The sequence below is a fragment of the Barbus barbus genome (assembly GCF_936440315.1).
Source record: "Barbus barbus genome assembly, chromosome: 5".
In the NCBI taxonomy this organism is placed as follows: domain Eukaryota; kingdom Metazoa; phylum Chordata; class Actinopteri; order Cypriniformes; family Cyprinidae; genus Barbus; species Barbus barbus.
Window position 1 is genome coordinate 8,088,017 of NC_136733.1, and position 22,631 is coordinate 8,110,647.

The 22,631-nt window shown below is 37.5% G+C and overlaps 1 protein-coding gene across 2 annotated transcripts; it reads left to right on the plus strand.

Moving 5' to 3' along the window:
- Positions 1-249: 249 nt before the first annotated feature.
- LOC306870304 (YTH domain-containing protein 1-like) lies at positions 250-20,649 on the plus strand. 2 transcript variants are annotated; one of them, XM_079417493.1, is made up of 16 exons: positions 250-460; positions 1,173-1,274; positions 1,660-1,952; positions 5,044-5,413; positions 12,372-12,425; positions 12,607-12,701; positions 12,799-12,907; positions 13,024-13,141; positions 13,253-13,337; positions 14,096-14,265; positions 17,512-17,627; positions 17,996-18,032; positions 18,140-18,179; positions 18,433-18,498; positions 18,586-18,747; positions 19,705-20,649. In XM_079417493.1, the coding sequence occupies exons 1-16, from the start codon at positions 433-435 to the stop codon at positions 19,924-19,926; spliced, it is 2,067 nt and encodes a 688-aa protein (XP_079273619.1). In that variant the 5' UTR covers positions 250-432; the 3' UTR covers positions 19,927-20,649. The 2 variants fall into 2 exon arrangements, with proteins under 2 accessions (XP_079273619.1, XP_079273620.1); XM_079417494.1 differs by having other exon boundaries at positions 17,548-17,627.
- Positions 20,650-22,631: the final 1,982 nt, after the last annotated feature.

A 22,631-nucleotide genomic window follows, 5' to 3' on the forward strand; every position in this document is an offset into this window, starting at 1 on the left:
AAACAAACAATGAGCAAGTGCTTGCTCCAGATTTGCTTATTTCACACCACATTTTTATCAGTGCTGTGTTTTTAATGTACTAACTTTACAATTTTCTCACACACACAAAAAAAAGAATTATATTTCATTCTTTGTCTAGTAATAATTAATTGTTTATTTTGATTTCTTTCCACACCCTAAGACGAAATGGTCTGAAACAATGCTAAAAACAATAAGGCGTAATATACCTTTGAATATTTGGCAACCCTCATTCACTGCGCTGCGGGAGGAAGAGATCCGCCATTTTAGAGCAGACACATACACACTGAAGTCACAAATCATTTAATGGTGTGTAAGATTTTCTAAAAGAACAGGGCATTAATAGAGTTATTAACAACAAATCTAGAGAGAGAGGAGGGCCTTCAAAGTGTGTTTAATCCACGGGGACTGAAGATGTCTGCCGACAGGAGAGAAGAGAAAGGTAAACGGTGATATGTTTGCCTGTAATGGCCAAAAATTTGTTTTAATTTATTTTTTACAAGGATTTGTGTTTTTATTGCCAGTTATTTAATACAGAATTCCTTTTGCTTATTAATTATGTTTTCACTAAATTATTTTACATTCTCCCTAGACACACTCATTATGGCTTGAAAAGCATTTGTTGAGGAAACATAACAGCGATCGTTAGCTTAGCATGATGCTATCTCATGTCATCATGGAGGACTTTGTTTATATTGAATGGTTTTGGAAAGAAATTTGATTGTTTGATTTTTTTTTTAAGATATTGTATGTTACTTGTCCAGTTTGTTTTTAGGAAATCATCTATCAAACATAGGCCTCTTATATTTATATGTAATATAAAGCACATTATGTAACTTCAGTATTTTCAAATTAACAATGGATGAATGTTTGCTCACGTAGATTTACAGCGTTTACACTTCTTTACATTAATATGTTCATGAGAACAGCTTAATAATAAACATCACTTTGGTAAATACTTTATCTTCTGTTGTATTAGTTAGTATATTCATTTTGACGTGTATACCATATAGTGATGGACATGTTATTGTTTATTGTGTTAATACTACATGACATTGTGTTTCATGTTGGTGTGAGTGAGCTGAGTATGCCAATATACTTAGACTAACATGCATTATTTGTAATAGTTTTACGAATTGTGCATTAATTTTTAGATGGGGAACTGAATGTGCTGGAAGACATTTTGACTGATGCTCCTGACCAGGATGATGAGCTCTACAACCCTGAAAGTGAACACAATATTAATGAGAAAAAAGGTACATGTGCAAAACACCATTTTAAATCATTTCCAGATTGGATTTTATTCACACTGCATAACATTTTGGCAGACAAATTACACTTGAAGTCATTTTGCAAGTGTTTAGATTTATTTGTTCAGAGTCTAGTCAAAAATTGCTTGATTAAAATAGACTCAGCTGAACAATAACATGGCATGCTTTACATTTTAAAGAATGGAAAAAGCTAAGGAGCCTTTAAAAGGACGTATATGCACATATAATAACAACATTTACAGGATAAAAGAAATGGAACAATGTGTTACTGTGTTCATATCCGACAGAACATGTACTGAGAATTTGACTGCTACTGTCGGTGTTCCTGTAAAACTTACCACATTAACTGATTGTTTACCTCATGTCTCAGGGTCTAAAAGAAAGCACGAACGAGTAGATGGCCAGGATTCAAAGCGGCTCAGAGCATCAGGACGCACTACCAGACAGCCATTAAAGAGAACTGCCCCTTCTTCTGGGTCAAAAAAGACAAGCAATCTCAGAGGAAGACATGCACCAGAAGACCTCTACGAAGACAGAAAGAACCATGCTGGAAGAGGTGGTGCATCTCGGGCTGATTTATCTAAAGCATATGGTGAAAAAGGCCAGTCCCGCAGCAGAGACTCCCAGAGACGGATCAAGCCCCTACTGCCTGAGCTGACAGAGGTAAGAGAGGACGATTATAACATGGATGTAGTTTTTGCATTAAAAAAAAACAATTTGCTGACCATTAATGTTTTCTTACATTTGACTGATTTTTAAAATGTTCACATTTAATTAAGTCAAGTCAAAAATGTCATGTGGTGAAGCCATCAAGTAAATAAGCATATGTGTTATTGCTGGATATCAGCATGGCTGAAACAGGTATTTCTTGCGTGGATCTACATTACGCCACAGATTCAGGTTATGCCGTTGCTTGTTCAAAATATGTCTCTTTCAACCAAAAAAACAAAACGATGACAGGTAATGCAAAACTTTCAAGTTTGTTGGTAAAAATGTGCCCTTTTGTACCTTAATAATAAATGAAATGATCCAGACTAGAGAATTGTATCAGTATCTGAGGAATTTCAACGAATGAAGAAAGGTTGAATGTTGACTGTGCATAGGCAACCTGTAATCATATACATGCATGTATTGTGTTGATATGAGTCTTACAATATGAGTAATTTTTAATTTTATTTAATATTTTTATTTCACAGTGACTAACCCACACACATCCTTCTTTATACTACTTTCTGGGGTCCTTTAGTTGGACCCTGCAAAGTCAACATCCAACGTCTTAAAAATAATAAAGAATGTTTAAACCTTAACCTAGCCGGGGGGTGCAAACTTTCTGAATTTGAATATCAGAGTACATTTAACTGTTGTCTTCTGGGAAACATGTAACTACCTTCTGTAGCCTCTGAAGGACAGTACTAAATGAAAAAATATGATATTTAGGCAAAATAAGAAAAATGTACATATCTCCATTATGTTCAAAGTTTTCACACCCCGGCTCTTAATGCATCATTTTTCCCTTCCCTCTGGAGCATCAGTGAGCGTTTGAACCTTCTGTAATAGTCAGTTGTCCTCACTGAAAAGATGGATCTCAAAATCATACAGTCATTGTTGGAAAGGGTTCAAATAAACAAAAATGCTGGAAGAATTTGTGGGACCTGAGGGATTTTTTTGAAGAATAGCAGACAGTTTAACAGAAAAACAAGGTACTCGTGATCAACACAAAACAAAAAAACACAGCTGTGGATCATTCAGATGACAACACAGTATTAAGAATCAAGGGGATGTAAACTTTTGAACGAGGTAAATTTTGTAAATTCAACCAGTATTTTCTCTATATTGACTACATGTAAACATCTTTTATGTAAAATGCCTTATTCAGGTCAGTTCTAAATAAACAGTAATATGCATTTTGTATGACCCTCTTTTTTGGTAAAATAACATTTTGCAGATTCTGAAAGGGGGGTGTGAACTTTTGTCCTCAACAATATTAAAAAGATTTTTCAAAATTAACTAATTAATCGCACATTTTCACAAGTTTTTAAATATAATTTTATATTGCAATAATTTCACATTCAATCTTCAAATTAATGTGCAAACAACATTAAAAATGTTTAATGGCATCTTTTTTTATGACTGAAGGCCATTATACTGATTTCCCTATAAAAAAAAATTCCCCTAATATTTAACCATTGACTATAGCCATTAAAAATTACATTATAATTAAGAGCTATCAATTTTAACATTTATTAGGCTTTAAAAATAACTTCTAATTTAAGTGAACTTTAAACAATCTTCACATAAACCCATTATAACGTCATATTTAGCTACCTGTGCCCCTCAGCAGAAACATACAGCAATTGAATAAAGTTATCAAACCCTAAATTCTAAAATAAATATATAAATACTTACATCTATATAAAAGTTAATGATTTCCTCTCTTTTTTTCTTGATGAACAGACATCGCAGCTGGTTTAGGTTGTTTTTGGCTGCTATTTCTTTAGGAGATGTCGCTGCTGAACTTGAAGCGGATCTGACACGCATCGTATTTTCTCTCAACTCTCATCACCTTTTCTGACCCATTTCAGTTTCTACTAATGAACTGACGAGTTGAATCGGGTGTGTTGGATGAGGAGACAGTGCTGGGCTGCTCCAGGACCGTTTTGAAAACCATTTCAGAGACGCGTTCATAATGTAACTCGTATATAACACATTACATGCACGCACAGTTTTAAGGCAGCTTTAATCACCTTCTTGATAACTTCATGCCTTAACTGACCACGACAATGCATGCACGTAGTTTATTTTCCGCTTTGATATGAATTGATACAGGCTATAGCGCGCGCTGGTTTCCGTGCTTTTTTGACTCGCGCCTGCCGCTGAAGTGAAGCTGGAACGCGCATCTGAAACGTTTCCGGATTGATGTGATCATAAAGACGTTCTACGACTGAATAAATGCACTTGTCAAGAAAAAAAGAGACCGAATGAGTGGGGTGGCCAACCCTAGGCTCCGCCTCTGCGTTAACGGCGTTAAATCATTTTAAAGCGTTAAACTGAAAAAATGAATCGCCTGCATTAACGCGCTAATTTTGACAGCACAAATATATATATATATATATATATATATATATATATACACAAGTTATGATAGAATTTTAGAAACAAGTGAAATTTCCCACTTCTCAATACCAATTTTTATTCCATTGCTAATGCTAAACTAATGTAAGTAAAATGTCATCAAACTGTTTTTGTTAGTAATAAAAAAAAAAATCTAACTAAAAATATAAGGCAAAAGAATACAACACAACAAAGATACAAATTAAATAAAACATTTCGGATGGGTTTAACAGTTGTCAGAAATACTACAGAAATTGAAAAAAGTGACCAAATGTAAAATTAAACGGTGTAGTTTTGACTGAATCAATTGAAAAAAAAAAAAATAATAATAGAATACAGAATTTAAAGGTACATGTAATTAAAATGGAGTTTATTCAATTGTTAAATTTTAATTTAAAAACTATTTATAGCTATGATTACGGAATCTAGAAAAATAAAAAACTGGGAAAAATAAAAATTTAGCAAGTCAGAAGTGAAAAGGAGAATTTCTTTCTTGGGGGAAGAAATTAGATTGAGTGCATAATCTAGTTTAATAATTTACTAATTAGATATTGTTGCATTTACTGTCTGATCCTTTTTCACCTCCTTTTCATATGTTGCAATACATAGATAGATGGTGTGTAATACAAATCCTTGTTTTCAGAAAATGCGGAGGACTAGTGAGGACAGTACAGGCAGGGCAAGTCACTCCTCCAGAGAGGAAGAGGCTCATTCAGAAGAATATGCAACTGGCAGCTCTGTGGCTTCCTCTGAGGGCAACTGCTCGGATGTCGAAGAGGAAGGAGCCATGCAGGAGGAAGGGGAAGAGAAGGAAGCAGAAGAAGAGGAAGAGGAGGAAGAAGAGGAAGGGGATGAAGAAGAGGAGGAATATGAACTGGAGGAGGAGGACCCACGGGAGGGAAATGAACAGAACGACTATGATACTCGCAGTGAGGCCAGTGATTCCCAGTCTGAGTCTGTGACCTTCTCGGAGGGAGAGTCTGTGCATTCAGCCTCAGGCTCAGAGGCGTCAGGTATGAGCTACTGAGGATCACAGTTTGGTGATAAGTAGAAAATGTGTTTTGTGTAGCATTCCCACAGTTTGAGAACATGCTAATCATAATCCTCATGCTCATGTTGTTGATGCGCTCTTATAAGTTGCTAAATACTAGGGATGTAACGATATGAAAATATCTAATCCCGATTATAGTGACCAAAATTATCACAGTTATCAGTATTATCACGGTATTGTTAAAATGTGCTGGAAATGTTCAAAAAGTACCAACACATGAATCACTTCAAGTTTCATATTTAAAAATCAGCAAACAACAAATACAATGACTTTTTGTTTGCATAATCACTAAAACAATAACATTACCAATGAGGTCTGGATTTTAAATGACAACTTGACTGACACCAGTTTAATAGCATGTACAAATAAATAATGTAAATGTTCAAATAAAGCTTTTAAAAAGTTTCATATAAAGGTAAACCTCACATTTCAGCCTTTAAATAAAGAAAAGGGTTAAGTCAAAATGATAATTGATTATTAAATGATTATATGTATTGTATCTGCTCCATAAATAATTCAAGATTTTATTTGTCACATACACAATTATACAGAGTATAACCAGCAGTGAAATGTAAGTCAGGTCCGCTCCAAGGACAGTGCAATTGTATAGAATACAAAAAAAAAACACAGAGTACATAAATATTAAGAAAAATAAAATATTAAAACAATATATAAATATAAATGTGCAGGTCAGTATGTTTGTTGACTTAAATAGTAATATAAGAAGGAATGTGCAAAAAGTTGTAAAGGGTATTCATAGCAGCAATACGAGGTAGAAAAAATTATGAATAGCTTATTGATATGGTCATATTTACATGGAGTCAAGTGATGTTATGACACAGAGTTAGAGTTTAGGAGCCTGATGGCCTGCGGGAAGAAGCTCCCCCTAAGTCTCTCAGTTTTTGCCATCAGGCTACGAAAGCGCTTACCAAATGGTAGCAAAGTGAATAGTCGGTTACCAGGGTGATTTGAGTCCTTGATGATTTTGACAGCTCTATTTTTGCAGCGTTTGAGGTAGATGTCCTGCAGAGAGGGGAGAGCAGACCCTGAGATGCGCTCAGCTAAGCGCACAACTCTCTGTAGTGCTTTGCAGTCCTGATTGGAGCTGTTTCCATACCACACTGAGATGCACTGAGTCAATACACTTTCTATGGTCCCTGAATAGAAAGTTTTCAGGATTGCTGGTGAGACCCTGAATTTCCTCAGCTGTCGCAGATACAGTCTTTGCCTGGCTTTCTTAACCTGTGTTTGGATGTGTGTAGTCCAAGTCAGGTTCTCGGAGATGTTTACACCGAGGTACTTGAAGCTACTCACCCTCTCCACAGGGGTCCCACTGATCATAAGAGGAGTGTAGGGCTGCTGCTGTCTCTTCCTAAAGTCCATGATCAGCTCTTTAGTTTTCCTCACATTCAGAGAGAGATCGTTGTCCTGGCACCATGATGTGAGTCTCTCTACCTCGTCCAAGTATGCGGTCTCATCGTTGTTGGAGATGAGGGCCAGAACCACAGTATCATCAGCGAATTTGATAATGGATGTGGAGCTGTGAGAGGACACACAGTCATGCGTGTAGAGAGAGTAGAGCAGGGGACTCAGGACACAGCCCTGTGGGGCTCCTACATTCAGGGTGATGGAGTTTGAGGTGAACTGACCAACTTTCACCACTTGAGGTCTGCCGGTAAGGAAGTCTTGAATCCAGTCACAGAGTGAGGAGTTTAGGCCGAGGTCTGTGAGTTTAGAAGCCAGCTTGATGGGGACTATAGTATTGAAAGCTGAGCTATAGTCAATGAATAGCAGCCTTACATAATTCCCATTGCTGCTGTCCGTGTGTGAGGGAAGAGTGGAGGACGTGAGAGATGGCATCGTCAGTGGATCTATTTGGGCGATAGGCAAACTGAAGAGGGTCCAAAGTAACAGGGATGGAGGAGCAGATGTGGCTCTTTACAAGTCTCTCAAAAACCTTCATGACTATTGATGTGAGGGCAACTGGGCAATAGTCATTCAGGCAAGAGGGTTTATTGTTCTTTGGCACAGGGATTATGACAGATTTTTTAAATGAGTTGGGAACCACAGAGGTAGCAAGGGACTCATTAAAGATGGAAGTGAACAAACCAGCGAGCTGATCAGCGCAGGACCTCAGAACATGGCCAGTTATCCCATCAGGTCCGGCTGCTTTCCTGACGTTCACTTTCTTTAGCGCCCTCCGAACCTCATCCTCCGACACGGTGATTACAGGATTATCGCTGCTCTACCTGCTGCTTCCTGATGCGCTGTTCGACAGAGTCACGCTGCCGCCATTGCAATTGAAGCGGCCGTAGAAGGTGTTTAACTTGTCGACCAGCAACGGATCTACTCTCACCTCTGCAAAGGATTTGTTGCCGAAGGCACAGATGGTCCTCAGTCCCTGCCACATGCGTCGAGAGTCATTGAGCTGAAAATGAGACTAAATTCTCTCTCTATATCTGTGTTTGGCGGCTCTTGCTGCGCGTCGGAGAGCATAGCACAATGCTTTGTACTCGCTCATATTCCCGGTCAGAAGAGCCTCACAGTGCGTTTGTTAACCACAGCACAGATTGTTCTGTCCACCCACGGTTTCTGATTGGAGAATGTCCTTATAGTTATTCTATATAGTTTATCTGAATTGTTTAAATCTGTATAATCCACATAAGATTGTTTTTCCTCAACTGGTCAATATTTACAGCAGGGCATGCAAATTCGTTTCGTTTTTGGCCAGACAGAAACTGCACACAGGCTGTAAACTGTCTGTAAATCCACTCTCTGACACTAGGTGGCGCTTATAGAAAAGCTTAATTACAGGTGTTTCCCGTAACCTCTGTGGACAAAGCAGCATTGCGATTTAAGAACACTTCTTTTAGGTATTACATGGAGCAAAGATGAAAACAAAATGCCATTGAATCGTTTCTGAAGACAGTCAGAACCTTCAGAGGTACATTCATATAATTAATTTATTCATATATTAATTTGTATAATTCCCTCAGCAGTCTTAAAACCTCCCAGCTTTTCCGCCCTATTTTCACTCAAAACAAAACTACGCTGTGCACACGAGGGACTTGTTACTTAAACTGTGCTTTATGCTGGACAGTATTTGTTTATCGTGAGTTGTTCAAATTGTGGTAATTGAATATGGTTTTAATGATAATTAAAATATGAAACCGTAATACTAACCGTGGGGAATTTTATCATGATATATCGTCAAACCGGTAATCGTTACATCCCTACTAAATACTCTGTTCCAAACCCTAGTGAGTTGCCTCATAGTCTGATGTCCACATGGACAGCTACCTGGAAGCATTGTAATCAAAATCTCACCATTTTGAAACAGTTTTCAAGTATAATATGTCAGTCAATACAACTGACTTTTTTTGAAAAGTACAAGATTGCGTACTTAACAGCTTAAGTGTTTTTTGACATGGCGAGACCAACTTGATTTCATTGTTTGCAGTGCATCGTGGGAGTAGGCGTTCCCTACAAGCTGTTTTGCTGCACATTTTCTGTACAGCATCTTGGGTAATGTAGTTTTCCACCATGACCAGCTGTTAAAATGAGTTGAAATTATATGAATGGATGGGTAAAAAAAAAAAGCATAAACCAATTAAAACCTCTAAACTCACAGTAGGCTGTTAAAAGTTATTTTTAAAAGTCAATTTCCTTTTGGGAAAAAATGGAGATTTTACTTCTGGAACCCAACTGTTGCATTCTGTAAGATTGAAGTGTTTGTTGGAAAGAATTTTGGGATTTCATTTTGCAAGTCGTTTGCAGCCACCTTCATATAAGGAGAGCCTCTGTGCTGCGTAGGTTGGCAATTCACTGGGTTTTAGAGCAGAGCTGTAGATTAAAGAACATAATTTTTTTATTGCATTTTCATAAGAACTATGCAACTTGCGTTACTACTGTATTCTTACCTGTGATTAGTTTATCTCATGTTGTTAGAAGTTTTCACTACGGGTCGCTGCCTGGCTGTGTTCATCAAAGGAAAGAAAAACTATTTGGCTAGAAATTGGAGCCCAAGAGATCTCAAATAATCCTTGATATTCTAACATAAGGGACATGTTCTCCCATTTACTGTTCAGATGAGGAAAGCAAAGCCAAGAAGCACGCTAGAGGGATATCACCAATCGTTTTTGATAGAAGTGGAAGTTCAGCTTCTGAATCCTATACAGGTATTAAATAATCCCTTAACAATACTAATAAAACTTTGAAATAAAAGTCACCGTAACGATTTCAAATTAGGTTTTCGTCATTTCAGTTCATTCAGCAGTGTAAGCTGACTTGCCTCCGCCCTGGTGGCTTTCAAAGAAAAAGCTAAATTGTTAATTGTAAAATTAAGTATCTGGAAGGGCTTATGTATAGTCTGTAGGGCTAGGCGATATGACCTAAAATCAAAACCTCGATTAACTGAACACTTTACCTTGATTACAATTGAGCGATTATTTTATTTTTTTCCCCTCATTGTTCAATAAAGGTTTGTACTGTAAATATACTCAACTATTAAAGTTGGGATATTTTTTTCTAATGAAAGAGTGCATTTCTTATCTTAAATTTTTTGCAAACAAAACAAATGACTATTGCCATGTCAAAAGTAGAAAATAACCAGCATCTCTTGCAAACAAAATACATTTTAAATATTGTCATGTGAAAAAGTAGAAAATAACTTGTATCGCTTGTAAATTAATATTATTTTAAATAATGCAATGTGAAAAGTAAATAATAACTTGCATCTCCTGTAAACAAATGTTTTAAATAATGAATGTAAATAGAACACTGCTGATTAAGAGAAAGAGCAGGGCACTATCTCAGTGATTTTGTCCTGTCACTCTAAGTATTTACTCTATTTTTTAAGCACAGCTAGGGCTGGGCGATAAATCGATAACGATAATTATCACAATATAATTTTCCTCGATAAAATTATATGAAGAGTTCGGTATAATGTTTATGCACCAAAAGAGCGCTAGTCATTTGAGCGCGCCCCACGGACCGTTTATCCGCTCGGATCAAAGTTCAAAGTGCCGCACAGCGTGAGATCATTAGAGCAGGTGTGTTTACTTGCCCACGTGAGCACTGTGAAGCGCTTGAATTCAGCAAAGAACACAAACAGCTCATTGATTTAAACGAGTTTACAGTTTTACGAGTTTCAATCTCCATAATTTACCATGGATTTACTGTAGTAACACTCACTGCACCGTGGTATTGTGGCAGAAATGTGGTTATTTGTATCAAATTGTATTATATTAATGTAGACATTTAAAGGCGGTGTATGTAAGTTAAATGTATTAAGAGTTATGGAATATAATTACAGTACTTTTGTGATTAAGCTATAGCATGTGTGCATTTAGCCTATACTAAGTTTTTAGACTATTGTTTCTCATACAGATACCTAAAAACCATATAGTTATATTTTTACCATGGTATTGAAGTGTGCTATATGTGTGGTTCATCTGATCATCATAATTTGTTACTGATTTTGATAATTAAAAATTTACATCTGCATCCTAACTCAAACTACTACTACTGCTACTACTACTATCAAATGTGCATTTCTAAAGAGACAAAAAAGTTATATTATTATTAATATTATAAGGCAACACAAACCCGTTTCTTGATTTGAAACACTATCACATGCAGAAATTAATTTTTCTATTAAGATATTTATTCTGTTAAGGAAAATCAATGGTCTGGTTTCTACAACTTCCATTTTGGAGGTAAAATCTGGCTTTAAACTTGAAAGAAATAAAGATTTGACACTTATCGTGATAATTATCGATATAGACTGTTATGAAAAAAATATTGTGATAAATTGTTTTGGCCATATAGCCCAGCCCTAAGCACAGCGCAGAATGCCTACTCCGCCATGTTGCCATCAAATACAAAAGTTGCCATGCCAACTTGCTTCTGTAAACAAAAACTTGCAATGCTTTCCCTGCCTCCGAGGTCTTCTGATTGGTCCACTGTTTTGGAATTGACATTGATGAGCGGCGCTACGTGTAAAAGTTTAAATTCTTTTAACATGCCACTCGCGTCTGAGACGCTGCAAAAGACGCGAGTGCAACGGTCACGTCCGTATAGTGCCTACTATAGTGTTTTTAATGACAAAGTATTAATAGGATTAAAAAAACTAAATAACCGACATGGGTAAATTAGGTCGGTTAGAGGTTCTGAATTTCGGTTTCGATTCCTTTTACGATTAATCGTCCAGCCCTAAAGCCGGTCACACACCGTACGAGAAACGCCACATCATGCTACGTCTGTAAAATTCTAACACAGTATCGTTTTCTATGAGCGTATGCACTCAGGCGGTGCCATTCGGTGTCTGTCCGAGGCACCTAGCAATGACTCAAAAATAATAATTTAAAGACGTGGCGCGGCGCTTCTTGGCTGATGTGCGACCGGCTTAATAGTCAGCTGACTCTGTTGAGTTGAAGTTACGCAAGAGGAGAATGAAAGTTGCTCAGCTGAGACAGCGTTCAGTCCTGCAGTTTAAATGTTTGAGATTTGCAGAGAGCCGTGTGATAGTTTGATCAAAGATCTGTTTCTTAGAGCAGTAAAAATACTTAATTGTTGTAATAGTAATACAAAGGTAAAACTAAGATAAAATTGATCGTAAGTGTCAATTGGCTGAAATGTAGATTGACTGATTCTTGGTGGAGCAGGTCAGATTACAAATAGTCATAATTGTATTTATACACACCTGATGGCAACCTGAAATAGTGTAAATTTCCAACAACTACATTTTGTCTCTCTAATCTTATATCATTATCTTAAGCTTGTGGGAGTGTTCTTTGTTAAAGCCAGTTGTACAGTGTTGGGCTCTTTCATGTTGGGACCAGTCGAATGGCTAGCCAGCAGCTGCACATGTTTTTATCTGTATTTTAAATGTTAAAGCATAGTGTGTCTCTGACTTTTAGGGTCTGAAAAGAAACATGAGAAACTGTCCTCTTCTGTCAGAGCTGTGAGGAAGGGTAAGAAAAGCACACTCTCGTTTAGATGATGTTTGCGCATTTAATTGCATTGTCATGTCAGTAACTATTTAAATTTATTGTGATATTTTATTTTATAATTTATCATCAATATTATCAGTTCAGCCATGTACTGACTACTTTTACTGCTTTTGTGACACGTTTTCCCTTTTGTCTTTTGAAGATCAAACCAGCAAGCTGAAGTATATCCTGAGAGAGACAAGGTTTTTTCTAATTAAGAGCAACAATCATGAGAATGTTTCCCTGGCTAAAGCAAAGGTTTGCCACTTACAGCACTGTTTACTGTTTGAAGAGACTTTTTTGAGTTTAGTAGAAGCTTTACTCTGTTAACATGGTGTGCATGATCTCTCCACAGGGTGTTTGGTCCACTTTGCCCGTCAACGAGAAAAAACTCAATGCAGCTTTTCGCTCTGCTCGAAGTGTTGTGCTAATCTTTTCTGTTAGGGAGAGTGGAAAGTTTCAAGGTATGTCTTAAAAATATTGTTTTAAATTTGGTTTAATGTAACTATGATTTGAAACTTAAAACTTATTTTGTGTGGCTTTATGTTGATGCACATAAGGATGTGTGTTTGTGTTTTAGGTTTTGCTCGGCTCTCGTCTGAATCTCATCATGGAGGTTCTCCCATACACTGGGTTCTACCTGCAGGCATGAATGCCAAGATGCTTGGAGGAGTCTTCAAGATTGACTGGATTTGCAGGTGAAAACCATGAAAAAGTTTCAAGATTTTTTTTTTTTTTTTTTTTTTTTTTTTTTTTTTATGTAGTTGTTTGCAATTATGAGCTATTGAGTTTTTTCTTTCTACTTGAAGGCGGGAATTACCTTTCACAAAAACAGCTCACCTCTCCAACCCATGGAATGAGCACAAGCCTGTGAAGATTGGACGTGATGGACAGGTTAGTCAATTTAACATGAAACTCCTTCCATAACCCATTTTACTTTTTTTAACCAATTTTTTAATCTGGGATTAGAATGTAACAAGTTTATCAGACGCAGTTATCAGACAAATATATGAGTTTTCTAATACATGCATATATTTTGGAATAATGGCTAGAAATTTCACAGCTATAACTCTGACAGCTATACATTCATGTACAGTTTTGCTGGAAAACTTTACTACAGTGAATGGGTCAGTCTAGTAAAAGTGGGGCAAAGTCATCTTTCAAAATAAATATTGGTTATTGATTCATTACTAGCCAATAACTGTGTTAGAATTATTGGCCTCAGAATTTCCTGCTGGTGCACCACAACAACAAGGCAAGTGACAGGTCTACTTACATTCTCTATATATTCTATATACATTAGTCCTGTGGTTGGAGGGGTGGTATTGCAAAAGTAGTATGGATTTTTAATGTCAGTCTAAAGTATAATTTATGTAAGTTATAATAATTTTTTTAGGGATGACAACAAAAATGACAATTTTTGTTTGAAATACACCAATGAATTGTGTACAATAAGACCAGGAACACACACTAAAAAAAACACAAATAGTCAGTTTTAGTTTTCTGTTGACTTCTAGAGTCTCGTCTCATGCCTTTTTAGCCTCACAGACAAATAGTCCAATAACTGTTCATATAAACAAATGTTTAATTAATTTTCTTTCTTTTCACTGTCTCGCATGATCTCTTGGACCTCTCTAAACGGCGGCCTGCAGGAGATCGAACCAGACTGCGGAACACAGCTGTGCATGCTCTTCCCACCTGATGAGAGCATTGACTTGTATCAAGTCATTCACAAAATGCGCCACAAGAGGAGGATGCACTCAGAGCCTCGATCTCGGGGCCGACTACCCCACAGAGAGCCCGTCCCTCGGGACATGGGAAGGTTAGAAATGTTCTTTGGACTGATAGTGCGCACTTGTGTCCCTGTCACCTGATGCGAAGGGAGCAAGTGTGTGTTTTTGTTATTTTTCCACCTTCGTCTTCATCGTCACTTGAGCGAGGGTCAGAGAAGAGCCACGAACCAAGCCAACCAGAGCAGAGTGGACCGGCTACGGCTTTGTGGGAAAGTCCCAGCATAAATCATCCGTGCTGTTGTTAATTTTGATGGTTAATTGGGAGTTAAATGGTGTAACAATTGACCTGATATGCTTCTGTTAACTGTTAACAACTTAAGCCTCAGAATGGTCTAGTTAACTTTGTAGTTGCAGCACTGAGGTTTGTTTTTTTATGTAGATGAGACTGTGTTTAAATTTGTTCCCAAAGCCTTTTCTTGCAGGAGTGTCCATGGGGGATAGAGCCAGTCAATTTTGGGACTCTTTTAAAAGGAGCCTTAATAATTAAACAGAAGATGGCACATCGATTTGAGGGGCAGAAAGCAGTCGTTGTTTTAAAAAAAAAGAAAGCGTTCAAGAGGAGCGTATTTTGGGACTTCTTTGCTGGTTTCCTTTCCAGAAAAAGCTCCAGAGTGTGCTTATGAATATAGATAGTTGAAGTGTGCGGGGTGTAGCGTCAAACGGTGAAGGGAAGAATGAAAACAGAGAGGGAGAGACAGGGAGGAAGGGAAAAAAAGAGCATGTTCTTCTGCAAAGCTGCCGGAGTGGGTAGTCGCCCCGTTTGCAGTGCTTATGGACTCAAATCACACCAGGGACTGTCCCTATAGAGCACTGCTTTACATGAACTCTGTTCCATACCACAGTGCTCAAAAAAGGCCCAAAAAGAAAAAAAAATGGCCCCAAAAAAGGACTTAAACGCATCCTTACTTTCTCCAGACAAACATTGAGGAAGTTTGTTGGTTTGCATTGTCTGGCCCCCAGCCCCAACTGATGGACTCCAGTTTGGATGCGTTACATGTGTACACGTCCCTCCCCTTTCCCCACCCTCTTTGTTACAAAAAGCCCCTTCCTCAAAATCAATGGGATGTTCCAGCTGGTGGTAGGTAGGCGGTTTGGTTTCCCTCCTCTGGACTAAAGATGGTGTAAAATGATGCCTCCACCCTTCCCTTCTTCTGTGTTTCTCTGAGCCCTCCATGGACTGAGTACCCCAAGAGAAGGGTTATTTCCAGATGTCTGGATCTTCTCTTGGTCTTTTTTGGTTTGCTTTGCAATGGACTGCACCACTCCTTATCACTCCCCCTTCTTCTGCTTTACCAAGCCCTCCCATTTAAAATGTGTTAAAGCATAAGATGGACTTTTAAATGAACTTTTACTCTTTAAAGTATTTGCCAACGTTAACAGTCACAAAACTACAAGAATGCGGTATGTCACACTCTCAACCAGATTTTATTGTTTTCCACTGTAGATACTGTTTTTTGACATATTGGGTTTCTTACCATATGTTAGAATAACATTTTCACTAAGGGCACCCATTTGAGTATGTGTTCAAGTAGTTGAGTTTAGGAATAATCTTTCTATAAAAAGCCTCATGGCACAGTTGAAGGCATGTGGGTTTTTTGGCTTTAGGACACATAGCAAAAGCTACTCAAACTATGCAATTCTGAGCAGGGCTCTACGGTAACATTTGGGTAAAGCTCAGGGTTTTTATTTTTTTTAATGACTAACATTAATGCTAACATACATGCTTTGTACTTGGAAAAAGATGTTATCAGCAAACTTTTCTGGGGTCTTTGTCAATACATATTTATACAAAATAGAAGTTATCTTTTACTGCCTAAGAACATAATTATAACCTGTCATAAACGCAATGAAACTTTCAAATATATTAATCATGCTTTCTTGAAATTCACAAATCCTTTTCCAATTGTTAGTGTTTGAATGGCTGGGGAAGGGAAGTCAACAGAGAAATGCATTCACAAATAATGTGTTCTTGCATTAAAAAAACAGCTAGACGAAGTGTAATGGAACAGAGCCTGGAAACACATTTTGATGAATAAATATGTGAAACTAGTATTACCAGACCCTCAAAAATAACAATACATCATGCACACCAGAATGCAAAAGCACATCCTCTTTGAATGTATATTAAATATCTTTAACAAAAAAAAATTCTCTGTTGACTTGAATGGAAGACAACAAAATTCAATCAAATGCATTGTGAAACATTATTTTTGTAAATTAGGGTAAAGGGTATCATTTGAGTTCACGATTTGTGATTTAGTGTCAGATTTCACTTGTACTGGTGTCAATATAAGTTTTCACATTTGAACACCGTGAAAAGCTCGCACTGTAGAGCTCTGCTGAGGATTGAGCATTCAAAAAAGAACCACATCAATGTGGCTTTAATATTAAAGGAATGTTCTGGGTTCAGTACAAGTTTTAGATATCCTTGCATGTATTATACAAAAGTTATCTGCTTTACATGCTCATGACCTTTGATATACAAAAATGTATAGAACATGGACAAATTTAGTTAGCCTTTCCATCAGTCTTGAGTGTCTTTCTGTAACCGTGATTTAAAAACAACCATCCACCTGACCCCAATTACAGTATTTTTTGATGCATAACATGTGTTTTGGGTTTTAAAAGCAGTCAGTGTGCAGTGAAATGTAACAATGCAGTGGTCTTGAGATGCATTTTTTTAACTTCCTCCTAAAACATCCTTTTAAAAACGCAACATGGCATGACATGTTTTTTTATCTGCATGGCTGTGGTGAAAGCTGTAAAGAAGATGAAGTGAAACACTTTTCAGAAGGGATTTTGCCAGCCAAAGCACCACCGCTGCTACAAATATAAAAAAAAATGAAACGCACTAAAAACAATTAGATGAACTAGCCAACTTCACCAACTAGTCAGTTGTTGGATGACTATTTGATCATCTATTTTGACCTAGCTCAAATCAGCATTATGCCACATGCTGTCAGTGGATAACTTATTACTTGTGTTGAACCCTGAATATTTTATGCAGGACATTGAGATCTTAATATGCAAAGAAAGTTTGTTCGTTAGGTTTGTGCTTACAGCCGTGCTTTACTTGGTGTCATGCAGGTTAAGTATTTATTTAGTTGCTCACCAATGAATGTTATACTATTCACTAAAGTATTTTACTATTAACTAAAATGTGAAGAAAGAAATCTGATCATATATGTAATCCTGTACCCACACACTGATAACTGGAGGTTATTTTGTTTGTATGGTTCATGTCTGTCTGTTGTTTTTTTTTTTTTTCAAATCAGTGCCATCTTTCACATTAATGTACCTGGTTTACGTAGGCGTCGTCCAGAGGAATATGACATGCACAACCGGAAGCGGCCCAGGATTGATTACACGCCAGAATTCCCCCAGAGACCAGGTTAATATCTGCGACATGTAGATCTCTCTTTCTTCTAACTGTTCAGTGGTCTGCTTTCTGAAAGAGCACCACGGTAATATGCCACAAAAAGGTTTTCTTCTCTCCTTGTTATGGCTCTTTATCGAGACAAGTGACTTGTGTTTTAAGGATGGTACCTTAGGTGAGAATTGTATTTATGCATAATAAGTATGAAAGCTGAACTGCACCCTGATCATCTTGAGTTTTTAAATTTGCTTTTTGGTCAAGATTGTTGTAGCATTTGTTTGGGTTTTTAAATGAGATGATTAATTCTGGACTTTTGGTTGTATTGTTTGTGCTGTGCCTTTCTGTAATTTGTGAAATTCGTCTCGTTTTTGCTGTCTGTTTAGGTTTTATGCAAGACCCTCGCAATCCACCTGTGGACAGGTTGGTATTGTTGTCTTTCCCTCTTCAAGCTTCCAGTTGTAAATGGGAGTTGTATTATAACTTTATTCATTACTTAACTTTACTTATAACCTATTGTCTCTTCACAGGCGCTTCACTGGTGTTAGGAGAGATGTGTTTCTCAATGGAGTAAGTTTTAAATCTTTAAATCAACATGAAATAGCATTCATAACCCAAGTGTGTCTGAAACAGAAAAATGCATTTGTTTTAATATTTGGGTGGAAGAGCTGTTCACCATCCGTATTGCCAACTTAACTTTGATGCTAGATGTAGCAACATTTCAGACCCCAGACACTTTTTTTTCTCCGATTGATTGGGTGCAGTCATAAAGTTATACGTTGTACTTTATAAACACTATTAACACTCATTTTCTTATGTCTAGTCCTACAATGACTATATGAGAGAATTCCACCACAACATTGGGCCTCCACCACCATGGCAAGGAATGGTAAGACTGACCATATTCACTGCGTTTTTCTGTATCTGTTGTTCTGGTTATCTATATGTTTCAATCCTGACACTGTTTTATCTGAAGGCCCCATACCCTGGAATGGAACATCCTCCCCAGCACCCGTACTACCAGCATCATCATCCTCCTCCACCCCAGGCCCACCCTCCTTACTCCGGACACCATCCCATGCCCCACGATGCCCGCTTCAGGGAAAAGAGGGTCGTTCGCTCTTTCGCCTCCAGTTTGGTAAAGTTTAGCCATTAAAACGGGTCAAATACTACCATAGCATAGAACTGGGTGATATGACCTCAAATCAAAACCTCGATTAATCGATTACTTTACCTTCGGTTACGATTATTGAATGAGTATATGAAATATACTCAACTATTAAAGGTGGGGTTTAATTTTTTCTAATGAAAGAGTGCATTGAAAGAAGCAAACTATTTATGGTTATTTGTTGAATCTCACATTTCAGTTTTGTTGTAAAAAGCAAGTTTCCTAAAAAATAGAAAATAACTTTCATTTTTTGCAAACAAAATAAATAAATTTTGTCATGTCTTAAGTAGAAAATCAATTTTATTTTATAGAGCACATTTAAAAACGACAGCACCAGATAATAACCAGCATCTCTTGCAAACAAAATACATTTTAAATATTGTCATGCAAAAAGTAGAAAATAACTTGCATCTCCTGTAAACAAATGTTTTAAATAATGAATGTAAATAGAACACTCCTGATGAGAAAGTGCCCTGCTCTTTCTCTATCTCAGTGATTTTTGTCCTGTCACTCTAAGTATTTACTCTAGATTCTTACTGGCCAACCTACTGTAAACAAAAACGCTTGCTCCGCCTGTGGGGTCTTCTGATTGGTCCACTGTTTTGGAGTGTAAAAGTTTAAATTCTTTTAGTGCACCGCTCACGTGCGAGATGCTGCAAAAGGCATGAGTGCAACAGTCATACACATCCATATACCGCTGACTACTGATGCAGTGGTATGTTGTTAAGGAGAAAGTATTAATAGGATTAAAAAACCGACATGGAAAAATGACATTGGTTAGAATTTCGATATTTCTGTTTCGATTTGTTTTCTATTAATTGTCCAGCCCTACCATAGCGTTGATTAGCAAAACAAAACTCCAGAAATGTGTTTCTTGATGCTAAGTGTCTGATTACTCATTCAATCTTTAAAACGTTTGTTTGGTAGCATGACTACGACATGCGAGTGGATGATTTCCTGAGACGAACGCAGGCGGTGGTGAGTGGACGTAGGAGCCGACCACGTGAGCGTGACCGACAGAGAGAGCGTGACCGGCCACGGGACGGGCGCCGTGACCGAGAACGAGAGCGTGGCAGAGAACGGGACCGTGAGAGAGAGCGAATTCGAGACCGTGAGAGGGAGAAGGAGAGGGGCAGATACCGGAGATAGGGGAAAATAGTTTTAAACTTTTTTCCATTTGTTTTTTCCCCACTTTTCATTTTGTAGATATTGTTAGATTTCTTTTTCTTTCTCTTTTATTTAATACAGTTGAAGTTCATCATAAAGCTGAACTGAATCTTTCTGGGCATTTTTTTTAAAAGAAAGTTTTCTCAATCTCATGCCGTTATTAGCATCATGCATGCAGTGCATTTAAAATTTAACTGTGAAAACCAAAAAGCATTTTTACCCTCAATTCTTTTCCTTTTTTCTATTTTTAATCATTGGTTCTGTAGCTGGTCCTGCAATTGTTGAGAAGGAGCTGCTTTTCCCTGTGTATGTTTTTTCTCTTCCCCCCTCCCTCTCAGATTGTGAGCCAGACTGTTCGTTCTTTATATGACTGTCGCAGCTTTTAGGTGTTTGCTAACTCTGCGCTTGTCTTTGTGATTTCTGTTGTACATTTAAATAAGGTCATAGTTGCCAGTATTCCAAGGCAATGCTAAATATGACTGTTGTATCAAGTATGTTTCTATAGCTTTGTCTGCAGCCAGGCTTGTTTTTCTAGAGATTTGATTGAGACGTGGGTAAATATTCCCATATTTGCTTCTTGTCCAGTAAAAGGATAAATGTCATGAAGGTTTGTAAATTGACTTAAGCCATTTGTTGTTGGAGTATCTGTTGGATACTATATGGATACATTTTGTACAAAACAAAAATAAAAGAAAATGAATTGCTGGTGTTGTATTTGTGAAGTGCATTCACTTTAAATAATCCAGTCATCTTTAAATACTTATCCTAATTAATACTAATTCCTAATTAATACTTAAAAACAGTACATTTGTTCAGAAAAGGGAATCAGCTCCAAGGCTGCTTTTGACCAAATTTTACTGGCATTTAAAAGTGACACCACAAAATGTATATGCTCTCCCCATTCTAATTAGAATTTATTTATTTATTCCTAACTTAATGGATGAAACATTTTGCCCTTTTATGTAGTGATTTTTATATATATATATATATATATATATATATATATATATTTTTTTTTTTTTTTTTTTTTTTTTTTGTAAAAACATGGTATTCTACAGATCCTACAAGATTTGTAAATGGATAATGGTTTAACCAACAAAAGAGCAATTCAATGCATCTTTAGTGTGTTTTGGAGGCATCAGATTGTTTCATTTAAAAGTATGTATCATACATCCAGATGAGTGGCATGCGGTGGCTTTGTTCTTTAGCTTACACCAGAAGCCTCATAGTGTTGCATAGAAACAGTCCTGTTTCTCAAATGTGCACTTGTAATTCAAAGAAACTAACACGCACAAATAAGTGAATACTTCTCCCAGAAGTGAAAACTTTAAATCGCAAATGGTCTGGAAATTGTGCGCAGTTAAATGGTTTCAGATTTCTGTCTTGTAAATGCCCTCTAACTAATTCCAATAGCATATGAAACCGCACCAGTCAAAGTCCAAATCCTTTACTTGAGAATGGAGAGCAAAAAGAATTGCTTAGATTTCTAAATACCCTCAGACATCCAACTCTCTATCACAAGGAAAATTGCATTCATCTGCTTAGACCCTGGTGTGACTACTCGGGAAAACCTGAGACTGAGTTCAGCTTCTGTGCCAGGAACGCACCTCATATGAAAAGTTTTTGCTAGTAAGACATCATACTTCTCTCTACTTCTCCAGCAGGTCTTCCCAGGCACACGACCTGATTCTATACTACAATGTATCAGTCATCTTTATAATCATTGATGATTTAATGATGTTGTACCATGACTACATTACTGCTGTCACTGTACCAATTTACCTATGAACCTCATATTTAGTCCTACCCTCGCTTGTTAACAACACCTTGAGATAAAGTTAACTCTATACAAAAAGAGTACAATACAGGTGATATCCATTGCTCTCAGATTTGGAGGTGCCGACCCTTATCACCATCCCTTGACACTTAGCCTCGAACCATCCCAGTAATCACTGAAGGCCACAGCCCGATGAGGCCATCAAGACAACATCATCTGCAAAGAGCAGCAGTGCCACCCTAAGACCCCCTGAAACCTCTACGCTCCTCACCAGTACTTTGAGATCCTGTCCATGAACACCACAGACAGAATCGGTAAAAAATAAAAAAAGAGGGGCCAAGCTTGGCGGAGTCCAATACTCACTAGGAACTTGAGATAGCTGAACTTCGATCTCCATTTGACAAAGCAATCCATCCTGTACCCAAAAAATACAATCCACCTTTTTCCAGGTGATATCCATACCCTCAGATTTGTAGGTGCTGACCCTTATTCCTATTGATAGTTTTCAGTCACGTGACTGAAAACTATCAAAGCCTCGTTCTCTTTCATAGGTTCACTCAACGCTGCGTAGCTTTACGCAATGGGAACACCCCCAGGTGTGACGATTGTCTGAAGCCCATATAGAATCATGCCAATTCATTGGCTGATGGCGCAAGATACCGCCCCTACGTCATATGTGATTGAAATAGACCCGCGCTCGCTCAGATTTTCCTCTCTTCAGAAGAATTAGCTTCTAGCTGTTTTTCTGGCCCATTTCTCGACAATGTTTTAGTGTGGGATTCTTTCCACTTTCAGCGACCACATCTGTGGAATTTTTATTCTCATAGCGGTGAGTGGAATGGACTTTAGTCGGTGCCAACCACCATGCTCTCGCATCATCGCGAGTGACGACCAGCACGGTAAATGCGTC